Source organism: Mustela putorius, unplaced genomic scaffold, assembly GCF_011764305.1.
Source record: "Mustela putorius furo isolate JIRA1106 unplaced genomic scaffold, ASM1176430v1.1 tig00000450_pilon_pilon_pilon, whole genome shotgun sequence".
In the NCBI taxonomy this organism is placed as follows: Eukaryota; Metazoa; Chordata; class Mammalia; order Carnivora; family Mustelidae; genus Mustela; species Mustela putorius.
Genome location: NW_025421385.1, coordinates 1,301,276 through 1,327,821, shown reverse-complemented (window position 1 = coordinate 1,327,821; position 26,546 = coordinate 1,301,276). Strand labels below are relative to the sequence as shown.

At 55.3% G+C, this 26,546-nt stretch overlaps 1 protein-coding gene across 2 annotated transcripts in view; it reads left to right on the top strand.

Moving 5' to 3' along the window:
* The window catches only part of SMOC2 (SPARC related modular calcium binding 2), a 138,299-nt gene that overhangs the window by 43,302 nt on the left and 68,451 nt on the right, over positions 1 to 26,546 (top strand). The window contains exons 3-7 of one of the 2 annotated variants that reach the window (XM_045080005.1): positions 7,068 to 7,174; positions 8,014 to 8,113; positions 21,545 to 21,592; positions 24,552 to 24,635; positions 25,928 to 26,002. In XM_045080005.1, the coding sequence (XP_044935940.1) occupies positions 7,068 to 7,174; positions 8,014 to 8,113; positions 21,545 to 21,592; positions 24,552 to 24,635; positions 25,928 to 26,002 (414 nt within the window). The remainder of the gene's footprint in view (positions 1 to 7,067; positions 7,175 to 8,013; positions 8,114 to 21,544; positions 21,593 to 24,551; positions 24,636 to 25,927; positions 26,003 to 26,546) is intronic. The other variant, XM_013044334.2, reaches the window with a different exon arrangement.

Genomic DNA, 26,546 nt, shown 5'->3' with positions numbered 1-26,546 from the left:
GTGTTGCTGGAAACATGGTGCTGGCGGACCTCTCGGTGCTGGAGACGTGGTGCTGGCGGATCTCTCGGTGCTGGTTTGCCACGACCTTCGGCGGCAGCGAGTCTGGGAGGCGTGGTGAGGGGAAGTGAGGCAGGTCTGCGCCGGGACACTTGGGAAACCAGCGTTCCTTGTTATGAGTGGCTCCCTGAAGAGGCACCGGGATGAGAATGAGTGGGCTTCGCCTGTAAGGTGACCTCCTGGCCCTCGCCCTGCGCTGGATTGACTTCTGGTTCCATGGCACCCAGGGCCTCTGTAAGAACTTGCGGGTCATGACGGCATCGTCTAGACTGAGGACGGCCTCCTCCCTGCTCTACGATGGCCCGTGTGAGACTGTCCAGAACCCCAGAGGCTCCCGTCCCCGGCTCTCCTCTGACGATCTCTCACGTGGGTTTCAGAGACCCGTAGTGACTGGACAGCTCATCCCTCACGAGGCAAAGTGACACAAGGGTCTCCTGGCCCCGAGGGCAGCTCATCCCTCACGGGGACCATGAAAACAGAACGCCCAAAGCCTCCCAAACTGAACCCCCAACACTAGAAATATGTTCCTGTGCCTTCGACAAAGACTGAGTTAGCCCAGATATTTGAAGATGAAACAGTCTTTGAAGAAGCAATGTTTAGACCCCAGGACTCCTATGCATCAGGATCCACCATTCTTGCGTTGTTCAACGTCACTTTTCAACACAAATTGCCCGTGGCGTTCTCACGCACTTTACTGGGAAGGACAGGCGCCCCGACGGGTGTCCAGGGACTAAAATGATTTGCATTTTCCTGGATCTGTCTCCTGGGGGGAGGGAAGCAGAAGCTACAATGAGCGATTGGGATTTCCTCAAAATAAAAAGCTTCTGCGCCGTGAAGGAAACAGTCAATAAAACTAAAGGCAACTTGCAGAATGGGAGACGACATTCGCAAATGACGTGTCCAATAAGGGGTTAGTTCCCAAATGTACAAAGAACTTGTACAACTTACACCCAAACCCCCAAATAATCCAGTTAAAAATGGGCAGAAGACAAGAACAGACATTTCTCGAAAAAAGACAAGCGGCCGACACACGAGCAGGTGCTCCACATTGTTGATCATCAGGGAAATGAAATGAAATCAAACCACGGAGAGCTCCCCCCTCGCACTGTCAGAGCCGCTAAAATCACCCAGACAGGAAACAGCAGGTGTTGGCGAGCACGCGGAGAACGGGGAGCCCTTGCGCACTGCCGGTGGGAACGGAGGCTGGTGCGGCCACTCTGGGGAGCAGCACGGAGGGTCCTCAGGAAGTTAAGCAGAGCTGCCCTACGGCCCAGCAATCGCACTCCTGGGTGTTCACCCCCCAAAATACAGAAGCACTAATTTGACGGGATATGTGCACCTGATGTTCGTAGTAACAATGTCCATGATAGCCAGACTCTGGGAGCTGCCCAAGTGTCCACAGACGTGTGTGTGTGTGTGTGTCTGGGCGCGTGCACGGCAGAACAGTACTCTGACACAAATCGAATCTTGCCGTTTGCAGCGACACGGATGCAGCTCGAGGGGATTCCGCGGAGTGAAATCCGTCGGTCAGAGAAAGACAAATACTGTGCGATCTCACTCATGTGGGGAAGCCAGACACAAGATAAATGAGCAAAGGAAAGAGAGAAACCCAGAAGCAGACTCGAAACCACACAGAGCGCATGGATGGGGACCAGAGCCAGGGCCGGGTGCGGGGGCGGGGAGCAGGGGTGGGGACGCGGGTGCGCGGACACCGATGGGCGGACTTGCTGGACTCGTCCGCACGCCGCAGCTGCCGCAGCTGTCCTGGAGCTTAGAGATGCGACTGGCCGTGCGCCACGGAAGCAGCAGGTCCACGGCTGCCAGGTGGCTTCCACGGAGAAGCTGGCATGTAGGCCCTCCCCCTCCTTCCTCGTCCTAGTTTGTGTGTCCCGGTTCTAGACACATCGATCTGAGAAAAATCCGGATGCCTTGATTGTAGTTTTGCCCCTGCGTCACCTGTGCTGACATAGGAGGAATGATCTAAGAAGAAGTTCAAGTATCAGACGCCCTGGTCTTCAGAGAAGGATCTAGGAGCGATCAGCTGTGCTGGCACCGCTGTGGTGGCGTGCCGCAGAGGTGGCGGTTACCACCCGAGTTAACGGTCCTGCGTCTGCCATGTTCCCTTAGACGACGGCCATCAGCTGCTGTCTGGGAAGGCCGCGAGGAAGCTTCCGGGGGAAGCCTCTGGATTAACGCTCGTGCTGTGGACACCCGTGCGGGGTCAGAGCCGGGCCAGAGGAGCCCGTGCTCTCCTGGTGGAAACCTGACTCAGCTTGGCTGTGCCCGCCGTGGGGCCTCGCCAGAGCGCCTCTGGATAAGCTCCTCGCTGGCTTCGGTGTGTCCGGACCCAGCCTCCCGGCTCCGGCTAACTCTCCTGGCCGGGTTCTCACTCAGCTCCAATGCCATCCTATAAACTTGTGGCACAGAACGTGTGCGACGGGAAGCGGGTAGAAGTAAAACTCACCTCACGAAAGCTGGTTCCATTTCATCCAAAGTGAGAATAAAAAGAACGTGCAGGTGCCTGTAGATTTCAAAGTCCCGTTCACGTGGCGCTTCCGCTGACACGGGTACAGATATTAGAGTCACTTTAGAACGACGTTGTTCGCTGCAGGGTTATTGTAAGACAACTGAGTGAGGCGCCCCGGGGCTCCGTCGGTGGAGCGTCCGACTCCTGAGTCAGCCAGGCCTGGGTCTCAGGGTCCTAGATCCGTGGGGTTTTGATTTTCAAAACTTAGCGAACACATTAATACTTTTCTTTTGATCTGAGGCAATTGGAGATTTCTTTTCATCCAAACTGCTGGCATTGAATAAAAAGTCAGAGAAGAAAAAAAAGGAAGAAGAACCGTAAAATGCCAGGAGGCGTGGGAACTGCTGAGATTTCTGGAATCAAAGTGATCACGGATCTGTGACAGAACAGCCGCCCCTGGGATTGCCAGGACCCAGGAAAGCATCGTCATCACAGAAGGCTCCGGATGCCGCCAGACAAGCCTCCGCCTCAGGGTGTGGTTCGGTCACTGTACGTCAGTGGTCACTGTACGTCAGTGGTCAGGCTGCTGCTACTTTCCTAAACAGAACAGGTATTTCCACTGAAGAAGTCTATGTAGGATGCACGTGTGTGTGTGTGTGTGCGCACGCGTGAGTATCTCTGTGTGCATCTGTGCATGTATACATGTGTGCATGTGTGCACTGGTGTGTTCGTGTACACATGTGTGCACATGTGTGTGTCTGCACATGTGTCCCTCCTGTGTGCGCATGTGTGCCTGGTCACCTCACACACACATCTCCACAAACATGTGTGCACACGTACATGTGGCTGTGCATGTGTGCGTATCTGTGTGCATGTGTGCATGGTCACATCACACAATATATTTTTGCCTACATGTATGCACACGTGCACGTGGCTGTATGCATGTGTGTATCAGTGTGCGCGTGTGCATTTAGGTGCATGCACACATGGGTCTCTGTGTAGGTGTGTCTTACACACACGTGCACACATGCATGTACACAATGCACGTGTCTGTGTCTGTGTGCACATGTGTCAGCGTGTGCCCACATGTAGCTGGGTGCACATGTCTGTGTCTGCGTGTGCCCATGGCCGTGTGTCTGTGTGTGCATGTCTGTGTGTATGTGACTCTCTTTTGTCCCGTCTACAGGCTGGGTCCTGGCCGGTGCCACCCGCCCTGTGTAAGCCGCACTTCTTTTTCACTGTGTCTGTGCTCGTGTCACAGAAACCTACACAAATCACGTTTTTACTCCCTTCCAGTGTTCTAGTAGGTCTGATGTTAGAAATGTCCTTCCTCATGGACTAAAGTCGACGGGACGACAGGTAGCGTCATCGCCTTCCCGTTCAAGGCGTGGTCAGAAACGCACCAGCGCTTTCTGGAACGTCGCGTGAACCGTGTCTTCCCCGTGCTTCAGCAACGCCTGCATTCTCCGCGTGCTCGTGCGCCCGCAGCGCTGGGGGCCTGTCGGCACCGCCTCGCGCCGTGTGTCCTGGGACGCTGCACTGAGACCCGATGGAGGGGCTTGGTGACAGTTTGCGGGGGTCCGTTTCGATGCCTGGACGCTCGTGGTTATGTCCCCGCACCGATGGTTGTGGTTGGTTGTTTCCTGCATGGATGTTGCGAGAGTTCGCAGGGTGTCTAATGGGCCGCCCCGGTTATGGACTGAAGCTTTCCCTGTTACGATTTGTTCCTGTCTCTCTGCACTTAAACTGATCATAGTCATTTAGAAGGGAAACTCGGTTCCTTTCCTCAGGCGCTCGGCCTTGCTGTCCGTGTGGCCTGGCGGCGGACGGTGGAGGGGCCCCCCCGCCCGTTCCTCTGGCTTTTATCACAGCACAACCCCCTGTATTAGGGAGGGAGAAATTTAGAGAAATTTAGGCAAAGAGCTTTGCAGCACAGAGTCCTTGCTTTTTCTCAGAGTCTGGCCTTCAAAATTACGGGTGGATAAAATATTACAACCTTTGAAACCGTGTCCGCCTTCGCTGGGTGCCAGGACAAATAAAAGCACGTCACTCACAGGACCGGCGCTTCTGCGGCCACCGCCCCGGGACAGCTTCCTTTGTCTGGCAGCCGCTCGCGGCTCGTCTGGCCCCCCACTCTGAGGCCAGCCCTGTCTGCGCTGGGCCCGCGCTGGGCCGCGAGCACGCAGCGGCGGGGCCCGTCTGCACCCCGGCACACGGCACCGACTCCGAGTCAGGACCCTGTGGTGGCCGCTCCCGCCCGAGTCACCGCCCAGGAAAACACCCCGTCTCGCCTCTCACCTCGCTGTGCTTGGTACGAGGATTTCAGTAACGAGGGACATCTGCCTTAGCCGAGCGGGCACACGTCAGCCGTGTAAGGGTTTAAAGTGATGTTGAGGACACGGGGGAGGGTCCACGCCCAGGATCACTAAGCGGCACGGCACCTAGGGCGAGCTCTTGCCAAAAGGGTCGATCTGGCGTGGAGTGTTCTGACCGCAATGTACCAATCACGAACTAAGGAGAAGGGAAGGGAGATGTTCTCATTCCGGTACCATCCCTGGTGTTCTCGTGAATTCCAGTGGAATTGCTCTGGTGGCCGCTGACCCCTCTCCGGGGTAAAGACCCGGATTCAGAATATCCAGAGTCAGGGGCACAAGCAGGTGGTGTGGGCAAACGGAGCCTGCATTTCCGAAGGACAGCTGACACAGGCCCCACAGTTCTGTGCCGCAGGATGCCTCCGGCGACCTCCTAGCCAGCGGCATGCTGGACCAACACGGGGAATTCAATCTCCCATGAGAGGTGCTAGTCGCCCGCCCCGGTCTGAGCCGATCCGCAGTTAAGTGCAGAGTCTTCTAGGGAAGGCGTCCAAGCCAGGAACAAGGTCTGTGAGTTGCCTGGAAAATGTATGCTCTTTTCCCATGTCCCACAATAGCCCAAATATTAGACATGATTTGTAATTCTGTCTGTGCCCTGGTGAGAGCTTGCAAGCTGGAAGTCATATCGCTTTTCGTTTTAGACAGTCAAACCACAGGTTATACTTAAAAAACGAGGACAGCCGTCCAGCAAAGCAATGATTTGTCCTCAGCTAAAACACAGACTGCACTAAAACCACATGTTGCTGAGCCCGGGCTGGCCAGGCCGGACTGTAGATCAGGACGTGAGCGCGGAGCCTGGATGAAAGGCTGTTTTCTGCAGCGTGTGTGCCCGTAACTCACGGTACAGCCTGCAGCCCACGTCCCCCTGAAGACCAGGACGGGTGTGTGGAGTGGCAGAGTCTATATTCAGCCCCTGGACGCCGTGGGAGCTGTGGCCACAACCGGAGCCCTGGAGCGGCTGCCCAGAGGGCAGGCACGCTGTCCGAGCCAGCAGTCTCCGGTACCAGGCAATCAAAAGTCACCATCTAAAGATCTTGGCCAGTGGACACATTTGAAGAAGTATATCTTGGAGTCCAGACGGCCTTTAAGATCTAGACAACTTGTTATTTAAATCTGGAAACACTTGAGAAAAATGGGGAAAGCCATTCTTCTTGAGTCTGAAAACTCAGATGAGCGACATCATACGGCGGCCTGAGGAGCGGAAACATGAGCTGGCGTGGGTGTCCTGGGGCTCGTGGACGACACACGGGGGTGTGCTGCTGCCCCTGCCCTACTGGGGGCTCTGGGGGTCCACGCCTCTGCACCCGTCACAGACGTCCGGCACGAGCAGCGGGAGCTCCGGTCCCTCCTGGTCCCGGAGGTCATGTGCGGGCCGTGGCAGGCTGTGGGGACAGCGGGGGGACTCACTCCCGAGCCAGCGTGCCCTTGCAATGCACGCATCTCCGTGTTTGGTTTGAGGGTCTGTCTCCAAACTCCTGGTGTCCGCACAGAGATGATACATGCCAGTGTGTTCAGACTCTTCCTTTTTTGTGAGCTTCTTGGGTCCCAGAAGGTGGTTCCCTGAGGAGCTGGAGGAACGTAGAAACTTTCATTGAAATATGTTATGGTCATGTTAGTACAAATGCCTGAAAATATGGGACGCAGTGGAGGGAGTCACTAAAGATGTGTGACTTTTTATCTGACTTATTGTCAGACTTTCCATGCGTCGTTGGGGGTGGGGAAGGGCCTCAGTATGGCTTGGAGACCTTGGGACAGCATGACGGACACAAGGACCACTGTGGTTTCCTGGCCAAGGTGGTCTCCAGACCTCGCGGTGGAGGGCCAGGGCCTTGGGTCTGATCTTAGAGGGGCTTCTGGACCTGGCCGTGGAGTGTGTCCTGGTGCTGGTGAGCTCACAGCCCCGCTGGGACCCACAGACGGCCGTCTGCCGCTGGCCCCACGGGGGGACGTCTTCACCTTCGAGGAAGCAAAGTCCTTGCAGCCGGAGAAGCAGAGGGGCCGTCTCTGAGCCTCAGGTCTGCTCGCTGAGTGCGGAGAGCACCCCACTTCCCACCGCACAGGCCTGGGTCCTTCCATGGGGGACCCTCCGCCCGCCTCCACCCACGGCGGGTGACTCCGCGCCTGCCCCTCCGGGGTGTGTAAGGGACGCCTGTGCTCTGCTCCTTCTGCAGACGTGTCCAGGTGCGTGGCCGAGAGGAAGTACACCCAGGAGCAGGCCCGCAAGGAGCTGCAGCAGGTGTTCATCCCGGAGTGTGACGAGGACGGCGCCTACAGCCAGGTGACCTGCTCTCCGCAGCGTCTGCAGCCGGCGGGCGGCGGGCCGGGGGAGGAGGGCGGGGGCTCCCGTGGCAGAGGTCGCTGCCCCGGTCGGGAGCGAGTGAAGGACAGGGCTGACTTCCACGGCCAGTTGTGCGAGTGAAGTCACTCGCGCCTTTCCGGGGGGCAGGGGTCTCTGTTGGGGCCTTGCTGTCCATCTGGGTCACTCTGTCCTGCCCCCCAGCCCCCTTGAGGGGCGTCGGCGCCTGGGCACCAAGCTCTTCGCTGAGGATCTAGTCCCAGAAGGATCCTGAGTTCTGAGAGTAGAGAGTAGACCCCCCCCCGGAAGGATGCTGGGGAGACCTCGGGGGGCAGGGCCGGGGAGACCCCAGGGTGGGAGAGAGGCAGGGGTGACAGGGAGACCCTGGGGTGGGCAAGAGGGAGGCTGAGGAGATGGGGGAGGGGTAGTGCGCGGGATGCCCCGGAGACCCTGGGGAGCCAGGGGACGCTGGCGAGACCCGGGGTCAGAGAGTGGGGGCAGGAGAGATGCTCGGGAGACCCCGGGGTGGGGGCAGAGCAGGAGCGGTGCCACGGACCGAGGTGGGGAGGGCGCTGTCCCTTCCCCTGGCGTCCACCGCGGTGCCGCGGGGAGAGGCTGAGCGTGTCCCTGGACACCCTGGGGCCCAGCTCCCCGTGGAGACAGGAGCGGCGGCTGCAGCTCAGGCGGGCAGGCGTCCTGGACGTGGCCGCGCCGCTGCGGGGTTGCGGGACGCGGTTCTGCCCTGCCCTTCGCCGGGTGTGCGGACGCGGTGACAGGAGATGCGCGCGGCCAGAGCTGACCGCTGTCCCGTCCGCCCGCAGGTGCAGTGTCACAGCTACACCGGATACTGCTGGTGCGTCACGCCCAACGGGAGGCCCGTCAGCGGCACGGCCGTGGCCCACAAGACGCCCAGGTGCCCGGGTAGGTCTGCGAGCGCGCCCCGCGCCGGCCACTGACCACCGCCGAGTTCTTTGGGTGTGGCCGGATCTGCGCGTGGTTCCCAGGGGACCCCGTGGGGTGGTTGTGGGAGTCACGGGTCAGCGACGAAGCCGCCAACAGGGAGAGCTGTTCAAGACGGCTCTGCCGCGGGCGTCTGCTCTGGCTCCGGGAGGTTCTTTGATTCAGGATGCGGGGTTCTTCAGGAACGGCCACAGGGACTGTAGTCAGCAGTGGAAACTGCCACATGTTTCTTTTGGGGAAAAAAGAAAAATGTTCTGGTTTTATATGTAGATGTTTGCAAAGAAAAAGAGGCTCATTCTTTATTAAGCCAAAGGCTTAATACGGCCAGGAGTGTAACCTATGAGATAATCCATTTTTCTTTAGTATTTTACCAAAAATGGTATAAGTGGGCCTGGTCGTTTTCACTGGAGAGAGTGTGACAGCGTGAGTTGTGATTGATCGGCCTGGGGGAGCGATCTGACCGTCTCTGAAGGGACTCGTGATCTCTGCATCCGGTTCCCAGATCGGACTTGAGTCCACGGTCGAAGCAGCCGTAGTGAAAACGAAGCACTACGCGTGTTCCCGAGTTTTCACGTAAAACATCGAAGCGTTTGCCTTTAGGATGTACTTTTAGACTCACTTTTTTTTTTAAAGATTTTATTTATTTATTTGACAGACAGAGATCACAAGTAGGCAGAGAGGCAGAGAGAGAGAGGGAAGCAGGCTCCCCGTGGAGCAGAGAGCCCGATGTGGGACTCGATCCCAGGACCCTGAGATCATGACCTGAGCTGAAGGCAGCAGCTTAACCCACTGAGCCACCCAGGTGCCCTAGACTCACTTTTTAAAAGTGAGACATCTTATAATGAGGAATTCTGTTCATGATTCAGATGTTTACACGGGGAGCCAGGGCGCAGGCCAGAACTCACGACGGCTGCAGGATGACGACGTCTGTAGTTAACAGGAACATGAACCTCATATTTCCAGTCACTGGTCAGCACTTAAAAGCCACGGGTGTGCATCATGTGGAATTAAAAAAGATTTATTTTTTAAAACTCCCTGGTTGTCCAAGAGCTAAAAATTGCTGACAAATATTCTTCGTGAGCTAACGCTTGCCCCTAATAATCCCTCTATGACCTCACGGAGCAAAGGAAAGGAAGCGCGACGCGACCGCCGCCCTCCGCGCCTCTCCTTCTGGGCGACGCCGTCGCACAGGTTTCTTTCCAGGCGTGCGACTCCATGAGGCACCGAGCTTATTTTGTGAAGGAGAAAACTGGGGGGATGTCCAATTCTGTGACTTTGGTGATACTGTTAGAAATTAGCTTGTGTCTGAAAGGTCTGTATTGGGAAGCCATGTGTACAAACTCGGCCGAATCTCTCACATTCGGTTTTGGAATCAAGCCACTACAGGACCCGCTCACACATCCTCTTCCCAACCAGGTACCAGCAATTATAATCAGACTATATAGAGATGCTGTGTTTTCGTGGTGGCTGTGTGGATTTTTTTGGCCCATGTGTTGGGTTTGGGGAAACAGTGTGCTCGAGAGTCCGGCGTTTCTCGCGTGGGGCCTGCGCCCGGCTCGGTGGGTCGGTCGGGCTAGCGGCGAAGGCGGGGCGCGCGGCTCTCAGACTCCCTGTCTCCGCGTGAGCGTCTGTTCTCACTGCTGGGCCGGGGCGGGGGTTGCGTGGGCTGCGTCCCCTCACACCCGCGGACCCTGCGGCGCCCTCTGTAACTTCCGAGGCGCCCTGGGAGACGTCTGCCGACCCCACGCTGTGTCGTGCTTTTGTTCTGCAGGAGTGCGGGTGTGGGAAAGCAGGTGCCCGTGCTTGGAAACTGCAGGGTTTGGGGAATTGCGGTGAGAGTCTGAGGCCAGGTAGGGGTTCGGGACGGTCGTGCTCACACCCACACACGTGACGTGTGCGGAGACTCACAATGTTCGGTCACATGCGCACACGCGGTGCCACACTCACGACACAGACACGTGCATGATCTCCTTGTGACAGACGTGGGCATAAGGCACTGTGACTTCTCCCCAGATGCTGACAGAGCCTCACGGGTAATGCAGCAAAGCGGGGGGTAGGACGTCCCTGCTGGGGTCCTTGTGTGGGCACCACTGCAGGGGAGCGCAGTTTCTGTCTGCGACCAGCCAGGGACCCGTTCTCCGGGGACATCGTCCTCTCCTTCCTGGTAGACGGGCGCGCGCCTCTACTGCTGGTGCCCAGGATCCACTCGCTGTGAACCGTGGCCGTGGTTTCACCCAGTTTATTAAAATCGCGTCAGGCTCCCTGTTCAACAGCTGTCTTTCGTCCTGGAGTTCACACCAGCTTTACCCGATAAACACCCGCCATGAAATTGTGACAAGAGAGTTAAACTGTAGCCGTCAACGGAAGCCGTCATTCAGGACGGGCACCTGTGTCTATGGCGAACCTGTGCCGGTGCACGGTGAGGAAGGCTTGGGGAGGGAGCAGACGTGCTCATGTTACTGAGGTGTCAGAACAGGGAGAGGACCTCCTGCCCCCAAGTCCTCCACCAGCTCGCTTCTCCCAGAAGACCCTTTAAAAAGGGGAACAGTCCTTCATTCCATAATTATATAATCTTAAGCCATTAATGCAAAAGACCAAAATTCCTATTAATTGATAAGGAGAATGAGATGAGACACTTGAGCAGAAAAATGGTCAAAAGTCCTGAAGAGACACAGCGTTTTATAAAGGAGGAAACCCTGATGACCCGCGAACATAGGAGGAAGTGTGTAGGCTCACTAGTACCAGAGAAATGCTAATTAACATTGCCATGAGAGTCCCCTCCACACCCCTGCCCCCTCCCAATTAACAGCAAAGAAAAAGGGATCTGTGATGTGTTGATAGGGACATGGGTGCACCGACCCTCCCCCACTGCACCAGCAGAACCCGCTGGCCTCCAACATGGGGTAACGGGGTGTGGTGTGGCTCCAGGGACGCTCACTTTGGTTTGCAGCCAGAGACACGCGCAGAGCGTCCAGACCCCCGTTTGTGGCAACAACCAGATCTGGGGAACAGATGGACGGCCACAGTGTCCAACTGGATGGACCATGTGTTTGGGTCAGCTTGCTCGGTCCCACGGTGCCAATGTGGTCCTAAGTGGAAACGCCACAGAACACATGAGTCCACTTAAAATTCAAAACACAAATCAAACTCAACTCCTGCACTTAGAGAAACATCCCCAGGCAGAAAGCCACAAAGGCATGAGGAAGGGCTTGTGGTAGGATCAGATGGCCGTTCCAGGGGCAGAGGATTTTGACCGGAGAGGGGGGACGTGTCGACTCTGCGTGCCCGGGAAGTGCTTCTCTGGATCTTCGACGACAGATTGTCAGGCTGTGCAGGCATGTCGGTGGCCGGAGGGCAGAAGTCCACAGCTTTAAAGAGAAAAAGTGAAAACTGCAGAGGTCATTGGAAGAAATAGCACAGGGACTTGAACCCTCAACCTCAGGGTTTGGGTGGGGGGGGGGGCGGGGAACTGAGGCCACACCGGGGCTGGAGGGAGGGATGGGTGAGAGACGCAGAAGGGACGGGTTGCGGATGCCCGGCTGCCGTCCTCGACGGTCTGCAGAAGCGGAGGCGGCGGCTCGGTGGCCGTGTCCGTGCAGCGGCTGCTGCTGGTGTCTGAGGGGACCCACCAGGCGTCGGGCATCACGGCTGCCCGGACGGAAGTGGTATTACCTTCTAGTTCCTTCTAGTTTACAGGTGGGGACTCCACCCAAGGCCTCTTTGCTTGGGACAGAGCTACGACTTAAAACTCTTAGCTTTTGTCTCCATAGCCCACATTTTCAGCCAAATCCAAAAATGCAAATTCACGAGCCATGAACTTACTTGGAAAATGCGTAACTCCAGGCGTGAGACCTGGAGACGAGTAGGTGGAGGTTTTGTCCAGGCCCCGGCAAGGCCCCGGCAGGCGCTGCGCCTGCCCCCACCCTGCCCATCGGCTCCCCACTGCTTCTGGAAACCCGCCACGGGCTTTATCCGCATGAACCCAGGACGGGCCCCCAGGGTCAGCGCTCTGCTCCGATTTCCATAGCTAGTGAGTCTCGCGCCGTGTCCTTCCAGCCGCGGCCACGGACTCAGTGGTGTTCAAGTGGGGAGAGGCAGAGGCTTCGGTGGAGCGGCAGGTTTGGGGTGGCAGATCCTGGCCCACGACACCCCGTGGACACGCGCTTCCTGACGACTGAACCACTGAGCGTGGCGACCCCCTAACGAGTCCTAAGATGCTGCGTTAGTCGACCAGAGTGTACGTGACACGTTCGCCTGGAAAGTCACGGAGGGCATCCAACGTGACCCGCCCCCCCCAAGGAATCCACTCGTCGTGCGCTGCTGATTCGTTTGTGGCTGAGCCCCTGCCAGGCAAGGCGCGCACGGTCTGTTCAGGGCACTGCAGACACGTGTGTCCCGGGGGGCGAGGTCGGCTTGCTGCGTGAGGGTGGACAGGCGACCACCGTTCTGGGGGGGACGCGCTGCCGCACGGGGCACGGGGGTCTGGTACTTGTTCTCAGCCGGGGCTCCTCGCTTCCCTGCTGCCTGCGGGTCCTGAGGCCGGTGCAGAAGGTGAGCGCGAGGCTGGTGGGAGCTCCCAGCCTTCCAGGGGAGAGCGTGCGGGGGTCAGGCCGCACATCGCCTTGAGAAGCATTCAGGTCCGAAATGCTGCTGTTTGAGCCGCCGCCAGCTGCGTCCCAGACTTTGCCCTGCCGCGTTTCTTGCTCATGGTTTGGAGATTTCTTTGCTTATCAAGCCCTGTGGATTTAATCCCTGGGTCAGGAGATGGCTTTACGCTCAGGGTCTTCTGCATGGGGGATGCTCAGGGGATGAAGGAAATGACAGGAACGCCCCGAGCCATTCCCGCACCCCCTGTGCTGCTGGGGGCCCCGAGCCATTCCCGCACCCCCTGTGCTGCTGGGGCCTGAGCCATTCCCGCACCCCCTGTGCTGCTGGGGGGCCGGGTCGACATGCCTCCATCTGGACGTCGCTGATTCATATTTATTCTGCAAGAACTTTTTCTTCTTTTCTTCTTCTGAAGACTTGAAGACTGACGTTACCGGAGGCAGAGTAGAACTCAGAAACAAAGGACTCTTCTCCAAGGGAGGGTTTTTGTAGCTTGTACCTCCGCTATTACGTGGGAATCGCTCCAGGCTCTCCCCTCCCATCTGCAACTGTGCACCGTGGCCAAGAGCTTATTCCTGGCACAGGTACAAAGCAGCGTGAGACACGTGAGCTGAACCTGCCCGCAAGAACTCTCCGTGTCACGACATCCCCGGAACCTTTGTGTGTGGCTCAGCTGGGAGTTTGTGTCCGACGTCCGCTGTAGGTCTGGGGCCACAGAGCAGGAGAGGGGAGACATCCGCATCCGTGGCTGAGGCCTGCCTGGGAGCACCCATCCCCCCCCCCAAACCAGAGTCGGCGGTGGGGAGAGTTGTCCCGAGCAGGCTGGGGGTCCTGTCCAACCCGACATCCCCACTCCCCGAGTCCCCGTGCCTTCGTGGGGCAGGACAGAAAGCCGGCTCTCGGCCCCACGCATTTCCCGGCCCGTTCTATCATGCCCGGTGTCATCTCTCGTTGGGGTCAGTTATTGGAGGCATCGCTTGTCTGCCGAGAGGGATGAGCACATCAGTGGCCCTTTCCTGATCACTCATCTGAGTGATTTCCCTGCTGGGTTTGGGAAGGTCCAGGCGTGCAGGAGAGCGGCCTTGGGGTTAGGTCGGAGGCCTCTCAGTACACTGCCCGTATGTGTCCTGCACCTCCCCAGTGCCTGTAGCTTTGGCCTCCCCCTGACGGGGGCACTTCACATTTCTATGAAAATCCTAATCATTTCTGAAAATGTTCCCTTGGAAAAGAGAAGCTAACTTTTTTTTTTCATTTTTCACTCATGAATTTCCCTGGTGCTCAGTGACCAACCTGCACAGCTGAGGAATCTGAAAGAAACTTCTGGAACAACTGGATTTCCAAATCCTGACGTCAACAGCACAGCCGCAGCTGGCTTCTCGAGTCTCTGGAGTATTTCTTTGTACAAATGCTTGAAATGCAAATTCAGGGTTGCTTGGTGTGAAGCAGAAAGGTTACTGATCAGAAGGAGCCCCCCTTTTCTCTCAAAATGGCTTTTTTTTCACCTTAATAATTCTCTTCCTGAAAAGTGAGAGTAAAGGAAGGCATTCCGGCGCATACGGGCAAGGGAGCAAGAACAGGGAGCTTTAGGTCTGAGGACAGAGCCGGTGGGTCGTTGGGGCGAGACCCAGAGTGGGGTTCCTGTGGCTGCCGGGAGGCAGTGCAGACGTCACTCACTGCGATGGGCTCTGGAGAGAAATGCAAGTCACCCGGCACCGCTGTGACCGTCAGCGAGGTATCCGGGAAACTCATTTCACAACCCTGATGAGACGAAACAGTGATCTGATCGAGCCAATACAGCGCTTGTTAAACTTCTGATACACTTTCCAGACTGTGGAACTGTTTTTAGAGGGAGACAGAGAGAGGCCGCGCGTGCACACACACACACACACACACACACACACACACACACACATACGCACACACGAGTGCGCACACACGCACACACGCACACGAGAGTCGGCGGGGCAGAAAGGCAGAGGGAGATGCCCAGAGCAGGGCCCGACACAGGGCTCCATTTCACAGCCCTGAGATCATGACCTGAGCTGAATCAAGAGTCAGACACTCCACCAGCGGAGCCCTCTAGGCGCCCCTCCCAGCGATTCCTGTAAAGCCAGGATTTGTCAGACACTCAAGAGAAATCTGTGGCCGTTAAGGTCATGACTGCTCAGCTAGTGTGAGGTGTTACTTGCTGCTGTCAGCGTCTGTGTGTGATGGGTGTATGATATGTAGCCTTATGTACAGGGAAGATTGGGGGTTCGCCAGAGCTGCTCCTGCACCATCTACTGATACCCGGGAAGCATCACAGTCCTGGAAGCAAGACCAGTCCTCTGGTCTTGAACCAGAGGAGCCACTTCCCTGAGGGCCAGCTGCTGTGTCACCCTAGGGAAACCGATGGGGCCCGCTGGACACGGGCACGGGTCTCAGGGAGTGAAAGAATAGAGCCACATCATTCCTGGTTCGGATCCCATGGGGGAGGGCAGGGGCCCACCATGTTGGACACAGTCATGGAATGATTCACGGAAGGTCATGATGTTCTCTGGACTGGGCGTTTCTAAGCTTTGACACTGGTATTCACGGGGTTGGGTGTCGTGAGGCCCCCAGGAGGTCACCAGGCAGGAGCTGGGCTGTAGCGATTGGTTAAAAATTGGATGCAGGTGGGCGCCTGGGTGGCTCAGTGGGGTAAAGCCTCTGCCTTCGGCTCAGGTCATGATCTCAGGGTCCTGGGATCGAGCCCCACATCAGGCTCTCTGCTCGGTGGGGAGCCTGCTTCCCCCTCTCTCTCTCTGCCTGCCTCTCTGCCTACTTGTGATCTCTGTCTGTCAAATAAATAATAAATAAAATCTTTAAAAAAAAAATCAGGTGCTGGCAATGCCATTGTGCACATTGGCTCAAGCACGTGACTGTGTCCGGAGCCCTTTGTAGGGCTGGCCCTGGACCAAAGAGCGTTATGGGGTTGGCTGGTTTCCAAGCGCTTGGATGTCGGCTTTGGTTTCCATCCCGGGCTTGACACCCACGCGTCTCACTCTCTGTCTCTCTGCCCTGGCTCTCTACCGCTGGGCCTGTTGGCTGCCGAGGGGTCAGCAGGCCTGAGATCAGGGGCCTGTTGGAGCTGGCTGAGGTGCTGTCCACCTCCACGGGTCACTCTCAGGCTCCCTGACTCTGAGGCAGGGTCTGCCCCACACCAGACTCTGCAGGGGCCAGGCTGCTCAGACAGTCCCCACATGGGGAGCTGTGTCCTCGCAAGCAGAGGTTTGCACACAACAAGGGGACAAGCGGGTGCCCAGCACGCACGCGTGCCCCAGGGTGCTGCTGGCCTTGCTCCCGACTCACACTGCTCTCCCCCAGGGGTGTCTGTTGGCCCCTCCATCCGCCTCTGGGGCCTGCCTGTCTGCTCAGCTTCCCAAGGGCAAACAGTGCAGACAGGGATCCTGGCCCTGCCACTTACTGGCTAAGTGACCTGGGCCAGTTAGGCACCTGCCCAGATCTCAGTCTTCCCGTCCGTGTAGTGGCCATAATGCTGGTACCTACTTCATGGGGTTGTTGTCGGCGTTAAATGACATGATGGATGGGGAGGACTGAGGACAGCGACCGGCACCGTCGGAACCGCGCAGAGTGTGCTCACAGCTGCCGGGCCCGTTGCTTCAGTGAGTTCCAGCTCAAGCTCATCTCCCCAAAGCACATGAAACTCTTCAGCGCTGTCTCTCTTGCATCATGTGTTGGCCACACGCAGTGAGCATGTGTTGAAGGAACCCACGAGCGTGATCACGGAGAGATGCCGACGTCCCCCAGGCTCGTAGGTGCCCTGCCTGCCTGCTTGCTCTGAGTGCGGACGGTGTTGCTGTCTGTCGGGTGTGGACCTTGTCACCACCTCTGCCTGTGAAACACTCCTACGTGCAGACAGAGGCCATGGCGGACTGTGCCACAGACCTCGGGGCACCTGATTGTTTCAGCTGAACGATCATGGTGAGCCTCGCGTCACCGGGCTCTCTGCCGTCCTCCTCATCAGCCTGCAGATGCTCCTGACATGGCCCATTTTGCAGATGAGGGAAGGGAGGTTGGAGCAGGTGCAGCTGCCTGCTGAGGGTCACAGAGCTGTGGGTGGTGAGTTCATGCTCTGGTCCTGGTTCTGCGACCCCCTGCACCGTGTGGCCATGAGCTGTTTGCGGGATCGTTCACGGCACCGCAGGCTGTTCTGAGCACAGAATGAGGGGCAGACATCACCAGCCAGTGCCTGAGGAAAGCCCGCTGGTTTGTCCTATGGTGGGAGGAGGAGGGGCCTGGAAGGGACAGGGAGATGGCTTTCAGAGAACACAAGGCCCACTGGGTTACTCAGAGCCACGGCAAAGAGACGCGTGTCCAGAAAATTCAGGAGGAATGGAGCCCACCCACTCTTCTTTCTGTTCCTTTTCTCTCCAACCCCCGATCCTGTCTCTTTTTTTCTGAAACAAAGCCATGTGATGCTGTAAGTCTCTACTTGAACGTGCGATTTCCAGAAAGACATAAATCATGGTGGCTTGTTGAACTGGGCCCTGATGGAGCTGGCCATTTGGCCTGCTGGATCTGTGCTCCCCGGCCTGGGCCTCATGAACCCTCTCCCTTCTGCCGCGGCTGCGCACACTGGAGACTGTCCTCCATCGTGGTGTCTGAGGCTGGGGAAGGAGCTTGCTGAGACCACGGACTCGCAGCGGAACCTGGCACCCTCCGTTGGACGCCCTTCTGGCAACATAGTGGGATTCCAGACTGTAGCTGGATCTTAACCAGGTGCTCAGAACCACAACTCACATGATCTCCCCCTTAAATCATAGGTGTTCTTCTCTCCACGTTGTATTTTTGTGGTTTCCTCCACTGGTCACGCATACCGTAATTGCTAAAAAAGTCATGTCCTTTAAAGTAGCATTTACATGGGATGAGAGTTCACCCGTGGAGGGACTTCAGCTGTGCCCTTTGAGAGATGAATCCGAGGGGCAGTGTTTATGTCTGTGAGCAGGGATCAGGTCTCTAAGGTGCAGCTGGCCAGCCCGCAGCTTACGAAGGTGTTCACTGTCCCTCAGGCCCCCCGTTTTGAAGCCTTTTTCTGCACCTGAGTCCTGCAATCTCACCCATTTCTCTCCCAATTCTCATTCCAATTGCTGAGAATTCTTCAGCACACCTTTATCGCCAGAAAACTGTAAGGAAAGAGTGAGAGCTGATTTCTGGTTGGGGTTCATGGATTCTAGGCAGCATGCAGTTTTGCTGCTGGAGGGGAACGTGCAGCTTTCTTCCACATCCTTGGGGACACCGTTGCTGGGAAGGATGTGAGGTTTGGGGGAGGCTTTTTGTCCAGAGGCAGTTGGAAGACAAAGTAAACAGCACCCCGGGATCTTCTCCAAATTCTGTTGCAAAATACCTGACTCCAGGAGCAGGTTACCAAGGATGCTTGACTCTGCTTTAAAATCACTTCGTACTTTAAGAACAAGATGGAATCATTTGTGTGGCCTGGTTTGAGTAAATACCAAGTCAACTTCGGGGGCTGGTGAGCAAGCTCAGGGGTGGTTGGTCTGGGAGAAAGTGTGCCCGAGGGGGCAGGGAGCCCTTTCCAAGGTCCCCTGGGGCTCAGCCTCTTCACCCCGAATCTGCAGCTTCTGGTCCTCAGCCCCTAGATTACACAATGCTGCCTTAATCCAGTGGAGAGGTTCTTTTGTGAGGAGCATCGGATGACTACATAGGGCATTTACAGTTAGCTCAGAATGCTAAAACCAGAGTAGTCATGTTCAGAAATATTGCTGAAATATTATCATTTCCAGTCCAAAATAGAACACACTCATTGCAGAAACACATGATAACAGTAGAGCTGATGACTAAAGATGGTTAAGCTCTTTAAGAAATCTGGATTTGTGTTGAGGAGATTGGACAGCTATATCTAGAAGAATGAAACTCGACCATTTTCTTACACTGTACACAAAGATAAACTCGAAATGGATAAAAGACCTCAGTGTTAGGCAGGAATGTATCAAAATTCTAGAGGAGAACATAGTAACCTGTTTGACATCGGCCACAGCAACTTCTTTCAAGATATGTCTCCAAAGGCAAAGGAAACAAAAGTGAAAATGAAGTTTTGGGACTTCATCAAAATCAAAAGCTTCTGCACAGCAAAGGAAACAGTCAACAAAACAAAGAGGCAACCCACGGAATGGGAGAAGATATTTGCAAATGACAGTACAGACAAAGGGCTGATATCCAGGATCTATAAAGAACTCCTCAAACTCAACACTCACAAAACAGACAATCATATCAAAAAATGGGCAGAAGATATGGACAGACACTTCTCCAATGAAGACATACAAAGGGCCAACAGACACATGAAAAAATGTTCATCATCACTAGCCATCAGGGAGATTCAAATCAAAACCACATTGAGATACCACCTTACACCAGTTAGAATGGCCAAAATTAGCAAGACAGGAAACAACATGTGTTGGAGAGGATGTGGAGAAAGGGGAACCCTCTTCCACTGTTGGTGGGAATGCACGTTGGTGCAGCCTCTTTGGAGAACAGTGTGGAGATTCCTCAAGAAATTAAAAATAGAGCTTCCCTATGACCCTGCCATTGCACTCTGGGGTATTTACCCCAAAGATACAGATGTCGTGAACAGAAGGGCCATCTGTATCCCAATGTTTATAACAGCAATGGCCACAGTCGCCAAACTGTGGAAAGAACCAAGATGCCCTTCAACGGACGAATGGATCAGGAAGATGTGGTCCATATACACTATGGAGTATGATGCCTCCATCAGAAAGGACGAATCCCCAACTTTTGTAGCAACATGACGGGACTGGAGGAGATGATGCTGAGTGAAATCAGTCAAGCAGAGAAAGTCAGTTATCACATGGTTTCACTTACTGTGGAGCATAAGGAATAACACGGAGAGGAGGAAGTGAGTTGGGGAAATCGGAGGGGGAGACAAACCATGAGAGACTGTGGACTCTGAGAAACAAACTGAGGGTTTTGGAGGGGAGGGGGTGTGGTGTCGGGTGAGTCTGGTGGTGGCTACCAGGGAGGGCACGAGTTGTCTTGGAGCACTGGGTGTGGAACAATAAGCAATGACTCTTGGAACACTGTAAAAATAAAATAAAAGGAAAAAACAAAAAAAGCAATCAGGATTTGTGGAGAGAGGCTCAAAGGAAGAAGGGAGCAGAGCAGGGCCCCAAAAGGTTTGAGAGAAGGCCGCACGCTGGGGCCCCCTTTCTATCCCAGAGAGTTCTTAGCAGAGGTAGAGCCGTGTGTTTTGAAGCCTGGAGGCTGTGGACTGTTCTCCGGGGGCAGGAGCTGCAGCCGGGAGGTGAGCCCCTTGGCTGCCGCGCGAGGGCTGGGCACACCGCAGTGCTCGCGTCTGCTGGAGGATGGAACCTTGCAGATGTGCGGCATTTGGCTGCTCTTAGACCTGCCGCAGCAGGAGGAGTAGGTATGTCTCCTTCTTTGAGCTGGGAGCCGACCTCACAAGAGTGTGGCCAGAGCGGACGTGCTGCTGGAGAAAGGTCTATGGTGTGTGCGTTTTGTTCTTGAGGTAAACCCGCTGACCTTTTGGGAGAGGGTGTGAGAACCCACCGCCTTCCAGTGATTTCCGCCTGTGTTGGAGAGAATGAATGGTTTCCGCAGGGGTGTGTTAACTTCTCTGGGCGGTGAGACCTTCCCCTAGATGAACTGCTGGTACCTTCCCTCCTATATTACTGTTACAACCCAAGACACAGGGTAAGCCTTCTTAAATGTCACCAAGTTACATCTTCAGCATAAATGTTGGTTTGTATCTCAACATCACTTTCAAATTATAAGACAAGTCAGTGGGTTTCATGTTCTGTGTGGTGAGGTGTTTTCGCTAAGGCGTGCACCCCAGCAGGAGACGGTGGTGATTCTTAATGAACCCTGCATGGACGGTTCTGAGCGTAATGAGCAGGTAAACTCCAAATTCATTCAGAACAGAATTTTCTTTTTTCAGTCCTTCGAGCAGTGCAGTAATGGCGGGGGAGCCAGTGCTGGTTGCCGTTTTGAGCTCCTGGGGAAGAGAGAGCCGCACCTCACGGGTGTAGGGCAGACCTCTTGGGTGACAGAAGTGTAGACATGCTCTCGTGAATTACTCCACAGCCTTGGCATTTCCCAGCACTCTTCCGCAAAAAGTTCCTCAGTATTCTTTCGTATAGAATGAAATCCAGCTGGAAGCAGGGTTTTCTTGATCTTTGGTTGCACAACTTTTTTTAAAAAAAGATTTTATTTATTTATTTGACAGACAAAGATCACAAGTAGTCAGGGAGACAGAGAGAGAGAGGGCAGAGAGCCTGATGCGGGGCTCGATCCCAGGACCCTGAGATCATGACCTGAGCCGAAGGCAGAGGCTGAACCCACGGAGCCACCCAGGTCCCCTGGTTGCATAACTTTTTATTTAAAAAAAAAATGTTTCCTTTTTAAATCTAATGTGCTTTGCTGTGTCAACACGGCCAAATGCATGTTAAGGGGATTAGGGCTTTCCCAGTGAGGGAACGGTGATCTGTTTATTGCATACGGGAGCCCATGTCCTCACGTGCGTGGCCAACTAAGGAGTCAGCAGCAGACGTCGGAACTCGTCTTTGGTTTGCTAGTCGAGGGCCTGTGACTGCAGACGACACTGTCACCTGAGCATACATGATGGCATGTGTTGTTTGAAGAGGAAGCGACAAGCACTGTGAACTGCTCAAAGTGGGACCCAATATTTGCGTAACAACTGTCGATGACCACTTGGGAGCCAAAAATAATTTATTCCTTGTTGTCCCCTTTTAGGTTCCATAAATGAAAAAGTGCCCCAACGGGAAGGCACAGGAAAGACAGGTAACTATCTTAGAATAAATTTCTATGATGATAATATGCAGCAGCTGATTCAGTCAGCGCCTTGTTGAGATTGTAATGTGGGCTGTGTGATAAGGAGAGCTGAGCACTTGATTACTTCCTCATTCAACATCCGTGTTTGGGTCCATTTAGAGGGACAGGGACCTGCGGGGCTGGCGTATAACCCACGCTGCCCACGTGAGGGCCTCCTAGGCGTGGCTTTGCTGGGACCCCGGTGCGGGCAGGTGCCACAGGGGTCTGTCCCTGTGGGAGGGCTCTAGTTTGGTGTTGGGTTCCACATGTGGTTGTGGAGTTCGGGCGGTCACTGTGGCCCATCAGAAAGAGGGGTATGCTTTCCACCTGTGACAGTCATGCCCTCGGGGACTGGGGACAACAAGAACCGGGCAGAGCAGCGGGCCGTGTGCTTTTGGAACCCCTCCAGGGCTCCTGGTTCATCTCACACAGGCCACGGCGCATCCGCCATGACCATCCACGAATCCCAAATATTCTCTGTGCCGTCACACAGCCGTCATCCTGTAGACCCAGGGGTGTGATTTTCCTCCTTTATATCAACTTTTAAAGTCAGAAGTTGTTTTCAAGAGAAAATAAAAATGTTTTAGAGCCAAAATTTTAGGCATTTTTTTTTTCTGATGTAGGTTATAGTGTATGACCCAGTAATAGAGGAAAGTGGTGTAAAGCCAAGTAGACCTGGGTTTCATTCAAGTCCATTCCCAGAAGCCGGCACTGAGGCTGTGGCGGGCATCGTCCCTGCCCTGGGAAGATGGTGGCGTCCCTAAAGTCCTGAAGATAAGCACAGGGGACAGGCACATCAGCCGTGAGGACGGTGTGCAAGGGGCTCCGTGGGGGTGTGCGCGGAGCAGCCCCGTGGAAGGGGGTGGTGGGTGGGCGTGGAGTGTGTGGACGGGGTATGGCATGACGTAGGACAGAACAACCGTATAATTGGGGAAAGTAGCCCATTTTCTAGGGGAAAGACAGTGGCAGCAGAGTTAGAATGCTGCTGGAGCAAGGGTTTACGTCCGGAAAAGAATGTTCAGTGACCAGCATGGACTTGGGTCTGTGCAGCCCCAGGTCGGGCCTGTCAGTATTTTGTAGAGGAGGAAGGGGCGACATTCATGATTGTCACCTCAGTCCGAGGCTGGGGGCCGCGGGGACGGAAGGAAACTCCTTCCAACGCGGCGGGCCTTGCCGTGCACTGCGGAACCGTTCCAGAGGTCACGCGAACATCCCTAGGGAATGGGTATGTGGGCACAGAAATTAATTTAAGGCCAGAACACATTCCTTCTACTGAAGGCTCTTGATATACAGACATGAACACAAGAGAGAAAATGCCTGACATTAAGCCACGCAGCTGGGTTATGGATAAAAATGAGGCCTTTGCTAACTCTAGTGGGGAAAACAGAACGCACACGGCTCTCCCAGTTCTGTTTCATTTTCTTGGGTCCGAGTTCAGTAGGTGCTGTTATGTTCGTTATGCTGGGACAGAACTCCACACGGGCCTGAGCGTAGACGGGGGTGGAGGGCGGTCGTGCTGATGGGGGGGGGGTAGGGCCTGGACCAGGAGACGTGGGGGCCCCTGGTGCCGGACATGGGGGGTGATGGGGCCTCATCCTGCCCGCTGTGCCCTGAGCCTCACCGCCATGAGTGAGCTGGGCCGACTTTCTAGGCTGGCTTGGACCCAGTGACTTTGGGAGCAGACTCGTGGCCCCAGAGTGGTGACGCGGCTGGGCCTCAGGAAAAATGTACGGCACTAATAATGTGCCGACTGACGTCGCTTCAAAGGACGTCTGAACATGTTTGGTGCACTGCACATACGTCCCCGGCTAGCTTTAGCTTCAGGGAGGAGATGACGAAATACTCGATGGGCTTACAGGTCCAACAGTGTTAGAGCTTGAGTTTCTCGAATAGGCAGCATTACATTTTTTCAGTGTTCCGACAGAAAGAAAACTTTTTTCCCCCCCAAAAGACCGTTGTGTGTTAAAGTTTTTTAAAAAAGCTTTTTGGTTTCCCCCCAGGAAGAGTTTATGAGAAACTTCGTTTTTACTCTTCAGACATCTGGGAAAGTCACGAATCACAGATAAGCCTTGTGGCTGGTGCTCATCTCTCTCACTATTTAGCGTATTTTAATCCTGAAATTATTTTATAACCGGATTGCATGGGCAAGCTTGAGGGAAAGGCACAGGCTGGCTCTTGGGAGCCCTGCAAGGTGCCCTGTGACCGCCCCCAGGGCAGGGGCCCGCTCACCCAGAGCAGACTTCAGCAGCTCCTTCTCCACATCTCCCTGCTAGATCTCAGAACTTTCTAGAACCTTAGGCTCTACCAGGGAACCCACAGTCCATTGTTCTACTGATTAAGGAAAGATTATCCACAGGACCTATGCCTCCAAAGAGATCGCAGAGCGCTGCTGTGACCCCCAGCCCCCGTTCTGTGACGTCGACTCTGGTCCCTCCATGCGTCCCTTGCCCTAGCTCCTGCAGGGGTGAGGGAGGGGCTGATGGTGCAGGGGTGCCCAGAGCAGGAAGTCAGACTCGATTCTTCGATCCCGACCTTGTGCTCAGGAAGATGGGGCGGGGCCAGAGCAAGGGCATCCGGGGTCCCCCAGCCCACGCCCCTGACTTGGTCACCCCCGCTCGCTGACTCTGCCGACACGAGTCCCCGCCCCGCTGCTGTGCTCCCTGCCTTCCGTTATTCTGTCCCTTGCTCGCCCGTCCCAAGCTGCTCTGGCTCCCTGGGACACCCAGCACCTCCCTCAGGGCCGGTTTTCAGCCGGCACGTGCCTTACGTGGCAGTGCACCAGGGCCCCTGTGAGGTTTATGGGGAGCCCTGCCCGGCTCCGCTCACCCGTGCACCTGGGGTGGTGGTTTTGGCTGATGTGTGGGGTGTATGCAAGCCCCCCGCTTCCATCCTGTATGTGCACTTACTGAACTTACTCTCATAATTGTAGTCTCCTTGCAAATCTTTTCCGTTCTGAATTCAGATGATGCCACAGCTCCAGCGCTGGAGACTCAACCCCAAGGAGATGAGGAAGGTGAGCCCAGGGGAAAGCAGGGTCTGGCTGGGGGAGGGCGGCGGGGCGCATGGGGAGGACACGGAAACACTGGGACAGTCGTGGGCAAGGACAGCGGACGTGAGCCCGGGAGACACAGGGTCTGGCCGGGGGAGGAGGCGGGTGTGCACGGGGCCATCATGGGCCTGGGCAGTGCAGGCAAGTCACGCTGCTGGGAGTCCCCTCCAAGTGGACTGGACTTGGCCACTTGCAGCTCTCTGAGGGCTCCTGCCGTCCTTCCTGGAGGCTCTGGAGACGGCTCGTGAACGGGGCCATGTGCTTTCATACAGCACGACACAGAGGTCTTTTTTAAATCAAAATTTATGAGTTGAGATTGTATAATTGGGAGGCCATAAAATATTTATTTCAAAGGGTGTAGACACGTACGTCCTGTTCCTTGCTCATGCGTCGTGTCTGACATCATGTCTCCACTGCAATGCGATGTGTGAGAAGGAATTCGTGAGGTCACGTGTGTGCGGGTGTTTCCAAGGGTTTTGAACGTTGTAGTTACGGCAAAGGTGGATTTCCCATTCCTGGCCTTTCCGACGTCAGCTTCGGTACTTGCCAAAGGCTCCCAGGTTCTCGGGCCCAACGGGACGAGGGTTTGAAGGTGATAAATAAGTCAGAGACTGAAAGGTAGAGCGACGAGGCGCTCCGTAGAGAGCGGGAGCAGGAGGGGCTCACGTCCGCAGGCCCCGAGCCGACACAGTGTCGTGCGCTCCCGGAGTCCGTGGACGCCGCAGGTCCGAGGTCACAGGCTGTGAGCGCAGAGGGTGGCTCTGCCGTGGGGTCTCAGTCCTGCCGTGTGACTGGCGCCCGGCAAGCGCTCGGGTTTGCCGGACGGTACTGCGGAAAGGGACCGTTCCTGAAATGTCTTCCACAAAATCGTATCTTCCGTGTTGTGGTTTGTGCTGAGTCTTCCCTGAGCAGAACCGCGTGTGCCGCACAAACGTCCGCTCTTGGCGGCACGAGGGCGGGTTTCTGTCGGGGTTTCTCCCTGGAACCCGCTTCTCTGAAGGGAGGCCAATCGGAAGACGTGCCATTCCGTTACACTCGGGAGGCGGGAGCGCGGAGGGAAGCCACAGGCTCCGTGCCTGACTCTTGCCCTTTGTTTCACGCGCATAATCATTTTAACGGTTTCTTTAAAAATGTGCACAATGTATGTACTGAGCGCAGCGCCTGTGGCTTTTAGGCTGCCTACCGAGCTCTGTCATCGGGAGACTGTGTTTTCAAGATATATTGGAAATAATCGTCACTTTGTTTTGGTTTCTTAGATATCGCATCACGTTACCCCACGCTTTGGACTGAGCAAGTTAAAAGTCGGCAGAACAAAACCAATAAGAATGCAGGTAAAAGGGGGCCCGACGCCACTTTGTGAGGCGGGTTTTGGTCGACGCAGGGAGTGGCTTTGTTTTCTGGAAGTTAAGCACGTAGTCCATTTTTTTTCTCAATTTTTGATGACTCACGCAAATGATTCTTGTGACCTGACCACCAAAATGTAGCTCAGATACTGGTGTTTTTATTAAATTTTCTAAGTTCCTTAAAAGCGTTCTCTGAAAATGTCAAGCAAATGAGAGCTTCAGTGTAAAAATAGAAATATTTGATACTAAGTATTTGTTTTTGACCTCATTTCAGAGATGTCCAAACACTTGTTAATTTAATTCAAAATCCTCAGAACTATGTGGATTGCATTTGCTGCGAAGGAGTGTTTGACAGAGTTTTACATTTTTTAAAAAAGATTTTATTTATTTGAGAGAGAGAGAGCGCTCGTGCGTGAGGGGGGAGGGCCGGGGAGGAGCCGCCCCCCCGCTGGGCAGGGACCCAGACTTGGGACTCGATCCTGGAACTCCGGGAGCCCGTCCTGAGCGGAAGGCAGTCAGGGGACCAACTGAG